General features: G+C 38.3%; 1 protein-coding gene across 1 annotated transcript in view; it reads left to right on the top strand.

Annotated features, from left to right (window-relative positions):
* Window positions 1–9,437, top strand: part of LOC126252715 (Kv channel-interacting protein 4-like) — a 132,364-nt gene extending 122,927 nt beyond the window's left edge. The window contains exon 6 of the mRNA XM_049953616.1: window positions 6,406–9,437. Within this exon, the coding sequence (XP_049809573.1) occupies window positions 6,406–6,453 (48 nt within the window). The 3' untranslated portion in view covers window positions 6,454–9,437. The remainder of the gene's footprint in view (window positions 1–6,405) is intronic.
* Window positions 9,438–12,084: the final 2,647 nt, after the last annotated feature.

Raw genomic sequence — 12,084 nt, 5'->3', positions numbered from 1 at the left:
AAGCTGTGAGGACCGGGCGTGAGTCGTGCTTCGGTAACTCAGATGGTAGAGCACTTGCCCGTGAAAGGCAAAGGTCCCGAGTTCGAGTCTCAGTTGGGCACACAGTGTTAATCTGCCAGGAAGTTCGACATTAAGGTTTCATAGTCTTCTGGTTGCTAATATTTCCCTCTGCTGCCTTTGCTTTGTGCTTCCCAGATTGACTGGCGATGGTGAAAGCTATTTTCGTACAATCTCCTATTTTATTTCCCTGCTTACTCGTTTCGACACATTTGATTGACGGGATTCGGGAACACGCTGTGCCAATTACCCATCAGTGTCTTCGGAGCACGTGCTTCGCTTTTATAGTAGTCGTTTCTTGTTTCTCTGATTTGGACGAGAACTGGAGGACTTTTATTTTTCATGTCTATTTAATTGCCTTGCTGTTGAATTGCAGTTTCATGGATTCTGTAGTTGTTTTCCCAGAAATTGGCTGCACTCTGGTCTTTATCGGTGTCGTCCTTTTGATCGTAGTCTGATTTCTTGCGTAATTTATTTTTTGTTGGTCTCTTATTCAAGGATGGCAATTGCTCTTCAACTAAAATTGGGGGTAGGTCAGTGGATTCCGTGGGGATATTCTTGGTGTTGCCCGCTACATTACTTGACGGGGTCAGTTCTTGTGCCTCTGACACTGTCTGCTGTTGCAAGTTATTGCTTTTCTCAAAGATGCCTTGACTCATTACACACTTTACAAGTGGAAGTTTGTTCAACAGCACACTGAGGGGTGAAAAGTCATGGGATACCTCCTAATACGATGTCGGACCTCCTTTTGATCGGTGTGGTGCAGCAGCTCGACTTGGCATGGACTCAACAAGTTGCTGAAAGTCCCCTGCAGAAATACCGAGCCATGCTGTCTCTGTAGGCATCCATAATTGCAAAGGTGTCGCCAGTGCAGGATTTTGTCCTGAACTGACGTCTCGATTATGTCCCATAGATGTTCATTCATGTAGGTCGATCTGGATGGCCAGATCATTTGTTCAGATTGGCCAGAATATTCTCCAAACCAGTCGTGAACAGTTGTGGCCTTGTGGCATGGGACATTGCGGTCCATCAAAATTCCATAATTGTTTGCGAACAGCCAAGCGGGATTAGCTGAGCGGTCTCAGGCGCTGCAGTCATAGACTGTGCGGCTGGTCCCAGTGGAGGTTCGAGTCCTCCCTTGGGCATGGGTGTGCGTGTTTGTCCTTAGGATAATTTACGAGGGCTATCCACAAAGTACATTACGTTTTGGAATTAAAAATAAATAAAGTATTGGAAATTTTTTTTATTATATACAGATGAAAACCACACTTAAAGACTACTTGTCTACATAGTTGCCATTTAAATTAAGGCACTTATCGTAGCGATGGACGAGCTTGGAAATTCCTTCGTCGTAAAATTCGGCCGCCTGCGCCTTCAACCACGTGGTTACCTGTTCTTGAAGCAGTGCGTCGTCATCAAAACGCTGCATAGCCAACCACTTCTTCATTGCTGGGAATAAGTGGAAGACGCTCGGTGCCAGGTCGGGACTGTACGGCGGATGAGGAAACAACTCCCACTTAAAAGATTCGAGAACTTCACGAGTGGCATTTGCCGTGTGGGCCCGGGCGTTGTCGTGAATCAGCACGATATTTGAGCCCAACTTTCCCCTGCGCTTGTTTTGTATTGCTCTTCTCAGGTTGTGCAGAGTTTGGCAATACCTTTGAGAGTTTATTGTAGTGCCTCTTTCCAGGAAATCCACAAAAATCACACCTTTTTTGTCCCAAAAGACAGTCGCCATCACCTCCCTTGCTGACATTGTCTGCATGCATTTCTTGGGTTTTTGGGGGGAATTTGTGTGCCCCCACTGCACTGACTGCAATTTTGTCTTGCTGTTCACATGCTTAACCCATGTTTCGTCACCAGTAACGATGCGATCGAGAAATGAGTCGCCATCTTTCTCGTAAGCGTCCAAAAACGTTAACGCTGCAGCCATTCGCTGATTTTTGTGAACCTCTGTCAAGATTTTTGGTATCCATCTTGCACAAAACTTGTGGTAACCAAGCTTTTCGGTAATGATTTCGTGCAACAAACTTCGTGAAATTTGTGGAAAACTCATAGAGAGTCCCGTTATTGTGAAATTACGGTTTTCACGGATCGCGGCATCGACTTTTTCGACAAGTTCGGCAGTCACTATGCTGGGTCTTCCGCTTCACTCTTCGTCGTGAACGTTAGTTATGCCATTTTTAAATTTTATGACCCATTGACGCACTCCACCTTCAGTGATTATGTTGTCCCCATGCACTTCACAAAGCTGCCGATAGATTTCTACGCACTTCACACTTCGCGGCATTTTCAATTAACGCTGACATTTCAAACTGTCACAGTAACTCAACAGAGCACAGCACAAACCTCTCACCAGCACGGCAGGATGCCGACTGAGTGGCGGAATGCCATGACACCAAGATGGCCGCGCTAGCCCCGCCCCAAACGGACACAAACGAAAACGTATTGTACTTTGTGGATAGCCCTCGTAGTTTAAGTAGTGTGTAAGCTTAGGGACTGATGACCTTAGCAGTTAAGTCCCATGAGATTTCACAGGCAGTTGAACAGTTGTTTGCGAACATGAAGTCCATAAATGACTGAAGATGATCTCCAAGTAGCCAAACATAACCATGACCCAGTCCATTACATGTAAACACAGCCCACACCATTATGGAGCCACCACCAGCTTGCACACTGCCTTGTTGATAACCTGGGGCCACGGCTTCATGGTGTCTGTGCCACACTTGAACCCTGATCAACTGAAATTGGGGCTCAGCTCAACAGGCCACAGTTATTCCAGTCATATAGAATCCAAGCAACATGGTTACAAGCCCAGGAGAGGTGCTGCTGTTAGCAAAGGCTCTCTCATTGGTCGTAGGCTATCATAGCCCATTAACACCAAATTTCACTGCCCTGACCTAACAGATGAATTCATCTTACAACCCACATTGATTTCTGTGATTATTTCATGCAGTGTTGCTTTTCTGTTAAATACTGACAACTATATGCAAACACTATCACTCTCGGTTGTTAAGTGAAGACAGTCAGCCACTGTGTTGTCCGTGGTGAGAGGTAATGCCTGAAAACTGGTATTCTCAGCACACTCTTAACACTGTGGATCTCAGAATATTGAATTCCCCAACGATTTTTGAAATGGAATGGCCCGTGCATCAAGACCCAACTCCTATTCCACGTTCAAAGTCTGTCAATTCCCGTCGTGTGACCGTAATCACATCACCAACATTTCTGTATGAATCACCTGAGTAGAAATGACAGCTCTGTCGATGCAGTTCCCTTTTATGCCTTTTGTACATGATACTACTACCATCTGTATATGCCATATGACTGTCTCGTGTACTTCAGTGTACATATGTCTTGTAACTGCCTACAAGAATCTGGGATGGGATATTGGAAAAGTAAACTTTCATACAGATCTAATCGCATTATGGCACTGAGTCTTGTATGTATTGGACCACTTTTAGGATTTGATACTTTTTACCAGTCTGAATTTTGAATGAATCTGTACAATGTTGTTGTTGTCTAGCTCTGAGGGAAGATTTGGCACCCTGAAAGTTTTCAGTTCACTGTTAGTGTCACTTGTGTCTACAGTACTATCAAGATAATGGGAGTTTAATTCTACCCTGCACTTTCAGTAATATTTTGTCTAACATAATAGAATTATGCAGTTTAGCAAAAACACTTTGTTTCTTATTACCCATTTGAATGAACTCAATGTTATCACCAGAAATACTCAAATTTTTATGCAGCCAATTATGAATTTCCAACACTGTATGTTCCATAGTTGCATATGTCTTGTAGTCTTGTCAAAGGCCATTTTCAAACTACTTTCCCTGATGGAATCCACGGGTTTGACATACAGGTACAAAGCGGAACCTCCATTTCATGAATGATACATGAGGGGGAAGATCAAGAAATATTACTACTTACAGGTTCATTGGCTTCACAAAGAATGTGATATACAGGGCTATTACAAATGATTGAAGCGATTTCATAAATTCACTGTAGCTCCATTCATTGACATATGGTCACGACACACTACAGATACGTAGAAAAACTCATAAAGGTTTGTTCGGCTGAAGCCGCACTTCAGGTTTCTGCCGCCAGACCGCTCGAGAGCGCAGTGAGGCAAAATGGCGACAGGAGCTGAGAAAGCGTATGTCGTGCTTCAAATGCGGTCATATCAGTCAGTCATAATAGTGTAACGACACTTCAGGACGAAGTTCAACAAAGATCCACCAACTGCTAACTCCATTCGGCGATGGTATGCGCAGTTTAAAGCTTCTGGATGCCTCTGTAAGGCGAAATCAATGGGTCGGCCTGCAGTGAGCGAAGAAACAGTTGAACGCGTGCGGGCAAGTTTCACGCGTAGCCCACGGAAAATTGTCTCATGCCACAACTGGAGACCGAGAGCGCTGACTTCATCTTTCAACAGGATGGTGCTCCACCGCACTTCCATCATGATGTTCGGCATTTCTTAAACAGGAGATTGGAAAACCGATGGATCGGTCGTGGTGGAGATCATGATCAGCAATTCATGTCATGGCCTCCACGCTCTCCCGACTTAACCCCATGCGATTTCTTTCTGTGGGGTTATGTGAAAGATTCAGTGTTTAAACCTCCTCTACCAAGAAATGTGCCAGAACTGCGAGCTCGCATCAACGATGCTTTCGAACTCATTGATGGGGACATGCTGCGCCAAGTGTGGGAGGAACTTGATTATCGGCTTGATGTCTGCCGAATCACTAAAGGAGCACATATCGAACATTTGTGAATGCCTAAAAAAACTTTTTGAGATTTGTATGTGTGTGCAAAGCATTGTGAAAATATCTCAAATAATAAAGTTATTGTCAAGCTGTGAAATCGCTTCAATCATTTGTAATAACCCTGTACATGTACATAACTCTTGTTTACATTACTAGTTAGCTACACCACAAAGTGCCACACAGCATGGCTACACAGATGCAGCTGCTACCCGGGTGGCTCTCCCAAAACTATAATAGCTTCTCCAAACCATCTACCTAAACATTCTAAGTTCAGCACTTTCTACATATGAGCTCATGTTTTTGTCAGCAGTGCACATGATGTTGTTTTCCTTTCAGTGCAAAGAATAGAGTAGGAGGGGGTGGGGGAGAGAGGGTGGTGGAGGAATTTTGATGACATAGAGAATACTCAACAAAGACTTCTGTTGGTTTAGAACCATCTGCACAATTGAGCTGAATTGTGAGGTACTTTTCCTTCTGACACTAGTTATCCATAACATACGGAACTGTCATGCTGCAGTTCCTTGCCATATACCATATGTTTCCCAATATTCCACCTTACACATGACTGATTGATCGCCTGAGCCAAGTTCCGTAGTGTGGGAGAAGTAGTTTCCATACTTAACAGCCTTCTATGTATTCAGATATCCTCCTCCCCCACCCCTCAAAAACCGCCCATTAAGTTTTTTTGTGAATAATTCTATTTGAAAGTATCCATCTTTTCCTGACTCAATTTCCATCAAAAGATCTACGTGAAAGAAAAATTTCAGTTGTTGTTGACTTCGTGTGTGTGTGTGTGTGTGTGTGTGTGTGTGTGTGTGTGTGTGTGTGTGTGTTTGCACAGTTATGGTTGTTATAAAAAAGACAAAGAAACACTGCAGCAACTACATCTTCACTTCTGCTCCCTCCATTTTCACGTATTGCAAGATTATGAGCCTGATGAAAGAAATTTACATTTGATTTGATGAAGCCCTCTCTTAACTCTATCTTATTTTTTTCATGTATTCCATTCATTGGAACATCAAAATAGTACAATAAATATCTTTTGTCCACTCTGTTCTTTGTACAAACTTGTGTTGACTAATTAGGGGACCTTTACTAATTTTTTAGATTATTTAGGGAGACAAAGTTTCTTTTGAAAGTTTCACAACTTTCATCATCCAGTTGATGAAGATCCTAAAGCTGTCTCGCTGACCAGCCACAGAACTGGATGAACTCCTAGCCTTATTGCTAAAAATTTTGAGTGAGTGAAGACAGAAATTACCTCTCTTTTAATGGTAATTTCAACCTGCCAATCATTATTCTATTGCTATGAAATTTTTCATGGCAGAGTTCTTGGATAAAAACTTCTCATTCAGCTTGCTGGATCAAATCCAGATACAACCCAAGCTTTCTATTATAGGCTCATAATCATCACCAGGGCTACATCTGATTATTGTTTCCCAACAGTTATACTGAAGATGACATCAAAAACTTGGGATTTTATCCAGATATGATGCAGCTAGTTAACTGTTAACTTTTTATCCATAGAAATTCCATACTGCATTAAAAAATTGCTGACGATGTTATTTCTGATTTGTTTCAGGATGAAAATGTTCGCAACTCATTTGCTGTCTTCGACGACCTCTGGTGAAACCTGGAACTGGCTTCTAAACTCAGAACATTTTGAAAAGTTTCAAGACTGTGCATCTTGTGACAGGAAATATTGGTGTGAACACTGTGGAATTCTATGTGGAATTTTTTCCCAGAACCAGTGGTTTTATATTCTGCAGTTCTTATCAGCTCTGCAGTTTGCATAAACATACCGAACAATAAACCAAGCTTCGTAGACACCCCAAGTTCACCTTGACATATCTTAAAGCTCATCCTACACAGGCATCATTTATACTAAGGAAACTGATAAATTAAAATTTAGGAGTACAGTACGGTATTTGGAAGGATTTGCTGGCTCATATCCCATCTTCAACTTCTCCCAGTAATATTGCTGTTGCTACATGCTATTGCTTTGGTCAGATCATTCATTATGGCAAGTTTTGTATTTATTGTCAGAAAATGTGTACCCAACTAATTAATTTATTTGTAATTATTAATGACTGACCAAAATAAATATTCATGGCACCAGAAATTCACAATTTTTTGTCTTTGAATTTCAGATAAAATTGTTAGTCATGTAGGCAAGGTTTCTGAAAATTTAACCAAATCACAAGCCGAAGGTTTGTCAGATCCTAAGTGTTTGTAGAAATTTATTCAGGGTGTGGGGCAAGACTTTAAAATTGCTAGATATAAATTATGTAAGAATCACTGAAGCCTTAGTGTATTGTCACGCTGTGATAACAGGAAATCACCCGTAGAATTATGTAAGAATTCTATACTGAATAAACACCCTGTACTCCAGATTCCAGGGGGTTGGAGTAAGTACCCTCTCTTGACCCCCTCCCTCGTGGACACCTATGTTTACGTCCCTACTTAAGCACATAAGGATTTATTGTCATAACAACCCAATGTTAAGTTATTGCTGTCAACTAACATTTATGTATCTATACAATTAAGATTATCAAACATCAAGTTCATATTTAGAGAAGAGGGGCCAAGTGTTTAGTCACTGCTTCATAAAGTAGCCTATCTATGCCAACATACTAAGTGACAGCAAGTCCTTCCAGACCCTCACACTGAGAAGAACATAAACACGATCAATAACAAATCTATCATTGTGCAAAAATAACTTGTTCTCTTCTATTAACAGACTGATAATTACAAAGTTCTCTCCATGAAACTCTTTACACATTTCACGAGTCTTTCTTTTTATATCGTCCCTGATATATGTGGGTCCAAATCAATTTTGAAAATATGTGCATTCTTATATCTCTCTTTCCAGACATCCAAGACTCACTTTGAAATTTTAATGAAGGAAACTCACATTCGAGCAGCTAAACTCAGTGTTTTTTCCCGAATAGCTGGCCTAAGACCAGAAATGTCTATGGCAAGGAATACTGCTGCAAAAATCAGACATAATTTTGAAAAAAAAAATACAGCACACTAAAACTACTTGAAGGTGCCTACAAAATGTTTTTAAGCAATCAGAATTTAGATGGACAATGTTACTTAAGCATATATGCTATTTTTTATTTTTCTGTGCGTATGTTCTACAACACTACTCAAAAACATTCTCGGTTCTTCCAGAGAACTAAATGATATATAGCTTCTTCTGCTTGTTATTTTGAAATTACTGTCAAAACAGGCTTTTGAGACACAAATCCAGGCTCAAATTTTTTGCACAACTAAATACGACTATAGGTACCATGAACTGCACATAGGCCTATTTTGAAAATAAAAGGTAACTCAACAATTCTGGATGTACAATTTCTAATCAGTTTTTCTTAACAGACATTTTTTATATTCTTGATGTTAGCGTATTGTCATAGAAAATGTTTATGTATTCAAAAATATAATGTTCAGCTCTATGAATACTGGCTTCATGGCAAAATTTCATACATTGGTTGAAATCTACACTACGCACTGGTCATTGTACAGTATTTTGATAATCAGCATGATGGATATTGTTTTTGGCATTCTAAACTGAACATATTCCATATTTCTGGCATTATTAGTCTGGAAACTCCACTCAAGATCTATTAGAGAGAATACAGAAGAGACGTGTGACTGGTAGAAAAAGTTAGTTGCATTGCTTCTTTTTCTTAATAGTTGTTCATGAGATACACTGACAGTGATATGTGCTTATCTGAAGTTACTAGTATTTTTCTGATTTTAAGTGTTACCACAAGTTTTACGGCAAATTGGTCAGGTTTTGCCATGGATCAAATGCCGAAAAAGTCTTTCACGAAACAGTATTGTGGAAATTCATTGTGCCAACAACAATTGTTTCTATATTTGATGGGATATTAAGCTGCTTGTTATCATCATGTCACAGGACATGGTTTGATATAGTCTGTATGAATATAAAGGAATGACACACCTAGAAATAAAAAAATTATATTGGTGTTTGGTGAACTAGTTGACGTAGAAATGAGTGTGTTTGTGAAAAATATTTCATAATTGTTAAATGTTTCACATTTATCTCTAAAAATCTTTTACCTTTTCAAACTGTATCTTTTAGCCACACCCCTATGAGTTTCCTGTATCTTTGAATATGTTACCCCAGTAATAAAAACTGGTATGCAACCATTGGAAATGGGATTGATGGGTACACACCTGAATTAAATATGACCAATGAAAATGAAATGTAATGTCATTTTAAAAATTTACTGTTGTTGGATTTTTAAAAGAAATTGAAGTTCATATACTTTTGTATCCCAGTAGTATACATAATAACCATGTCTGCAGCCTTCATATTGTTTTGAATAAATCAATAAATAAAAAAAGATCATATATTTATATACTACCTCCTTACACCTGTAAATGGCCTTTCACCACTCTATCACACTTTAATTTTATCCATAAAATGTGACTAATACAAACTGTACCTAATGTAAATACTGTTGCCATAAATGTGTGATAATTTTGCCATCAACAGGCTTTTTACCTAAAGTACTGACTTAATGTCCATTTAAATAAACATATGTTATGATAGACTGTGTACATAAATCAAACAGTGTATCCTGATATTTGTAACAAAGTATGTGGAGTGCATATTTTGTAAAACGAGTGCTCTTGATTTGTTTTGTAAATTATTATAATTGAAATATATTTTAAAAGTATTGTATCAACACTCATTAATAAAACAAGCATTTAAACAGTAGTAATTTTATTAAACTCATGCAAAATTAGAGGAAAAGATCAGACTCAAGAATGCATTACAGGTGCTGGATGATGCAAGTTACAACATAGAGATACATCTAAAAGATTGTCTGCTGAAAGTTAAGGAATTGAATGGAAGACTGTAGTTCCCTTCAAGCACAATAAAACACTAAATACACAATACTAGGCTTGACCTGACACGAATTCATAAATGAGTAGAAAACTGTACTAGATTAAGAACTATTAATGGAAATCAAATTGGCAGACTATTTTCTCTATGATTTATTTAGGCTCTGTGCATTCTGTGTGCTCCTTTAACTATTAACTTTGTGCTTCCCTAATGATGTTAACATATCCAACATATTAGACTGTCTTCGGCACCACTCTAAAACACGAATGCTACTAGGATTACTTTGAAAAGGATCCTTATCCTGTGATGTGTCATACATCATCAAACGAAACAGTTGTTTGGAAAATAATCTTTATTCTTTGCAAATTAACTTAAAATGGAAGGACATTGTAGCAACCCTTTTCTCCATTCTGGTTTTAACTGTCTCTAGTGTTTACATAGAATGAATTATGTTGCATATAAAGCAACCACAAATTATGATGATAGTTACAAGCTGTTTTGTTAAAACATAAGCTCTGAGAACAATACAGGGTGAATAGAGGACAATGAAACAAGCAAATAATCCTAATAATCAAAAGTCCATGGTGACAAGTGTTGTCATCAAAAAGTTACAAATCTACTAATTGTAAACGTACAATTCATTTGAAACACCTCAAGTGAGGCATAAACTACAAAGTGATAAACTTAAAAAAATGAAACATTGGAAAATTGAGGATGGAATGTAACAATATTATAAAAAGGATAGTTCTTGCTTACTATACAGCATAGATGCTGAGTCAAAGGCAGTCACAACAAAAAGACTGTCACAAAATTTGCTTCTGGGGTTTCCCTCATTTCATTTTACCTTCTTACCAAATACCAATACTTCAATAACAACTCAACAAAATGGACTGATTTCCTGGCTGTTGTTGATTCATCACTTTTGTTGTTATGGTCTTCAGTCTGAAGACTGGCTTGGTGCAGCTCTCCATGCTACTCTGCCCTGTAAAAGCCTCTTCATCTCCAAATATCTACTACAACCTACATCTAATGAATAAGAATAAGAATCTTTATTAGCTGTTCAGTATTTTCTTATACAATGGGCTTTGCCAATAAGTTCAATTACATTATAAAGATGGTTATATTCTCATAACAATGTATATATAAATCATAAGAAAGTTAGAATAGTACAATAGAACACATTAAGAATTTTATGTACTGTTAATTTTACAATAAAAAAGAAAACATTATACAGATTTATATTAAGCAGGGAGTATTCATGTCAATGACACTATGTCATTATCATATACATGTTGATAACACTATGTCATTATCCTAAGCTATTGATACAAATTTAGGTCCTACTAAAGGCAGAGGTACCTTTCTCTATGTTAAAACAGCAAATCTGCCATATTTTAATCTTTATATTCATCAACTGAGTAAAATGCTTTACCTTTGAACCATTGACCCAATTTTGTCTTAAATTTACTTTTAGATACCGTTTGTACAATTTTATGGAGCATATTAAACAGTTCGAGGCCTACATATTTATAACTATTACATATCTTGGACAGTCTAGAGTTATGGCAGATCAATTGTGTGGTTTCGTCTTGTATTGTGGGTGTGGACAGATGACTTAAGGGGATATTCCCTGCACGTATCCCTAGGAGATAAACCCACTATACATCGAAGAGCTTTTTTTGCAATCTGAAAATTGATATTGAATTGGGAGAATTTCCCCAGAGCAGAATACCACATGAAAGATGGGTGTGGATATAAGCAAAATATGAATGCAGCAGTAAGTTTTGGCTGACATTACTCCTTAGCTTATAAAGTAAGAATATAGCACGTGCAAGTTTAGAACAGACGTATGTGATATGTTTATCCCAGCTAAGTTTCTGGTCAATCATCATTCCTAGCAGTTTAACAGACTTATTTTCTTTGTTTGATACCTTCAAATTAAAGAATATTTCCTCAGTTTTTGTTTCATTTATGAATAGCGAGTTTGCACTAAACCAATGAACCGATTTTTCAAATATTATATTATTTTTTCCTCGTACAGATTCAAGAGTCTGACCTGAATTGATAAAAGTTGTATCATCCACATAGAGGACTGTTTTACAGGGTAAATACTGTGGCATATCATTAACATACACTACAAACAGGAAGGGCCCAAGTATGGAGCCCTGTGGCACACCTCTTTTTATTGTTTGTGGGTTTGACAGCTGCCCATTTACACTAAGAAATTGTACTCTGTTGCTTAAGTAGGATTCTAATAATTTCAGGGTGTCCTCTTCCATGCCATAGTGTCTTAATTTCATGATCAAAGTACTATGAGATACAGTGTCAAACGCTTTACTCAGGTCTAGGAGAGTAGCACAGGAGATTAATTTATTTTCA

The sequence above is a fragment of the Schistocerca nitens genome, chromosome 4 (assembly GCF_023898315.1).
Source record: "Schistocerca nitens isolate TAMUIC-IGC-003100 chromosome 4, iqSchNite1.1, whole genome shotgun sequence".
Classification (NCBI taxonomy): domain Eukaryota; kingdom Metazoa; phylum Arthropoda; class Insecta; order Orthoptera; family Acrididae; genus Schistocerca; species Schistocerca nitens.
The sequence above is the reverse complement of the archived record's forward strand: the minus strand, read 5'-3'. Positions and strand labels throughout refer to the sequence as shown.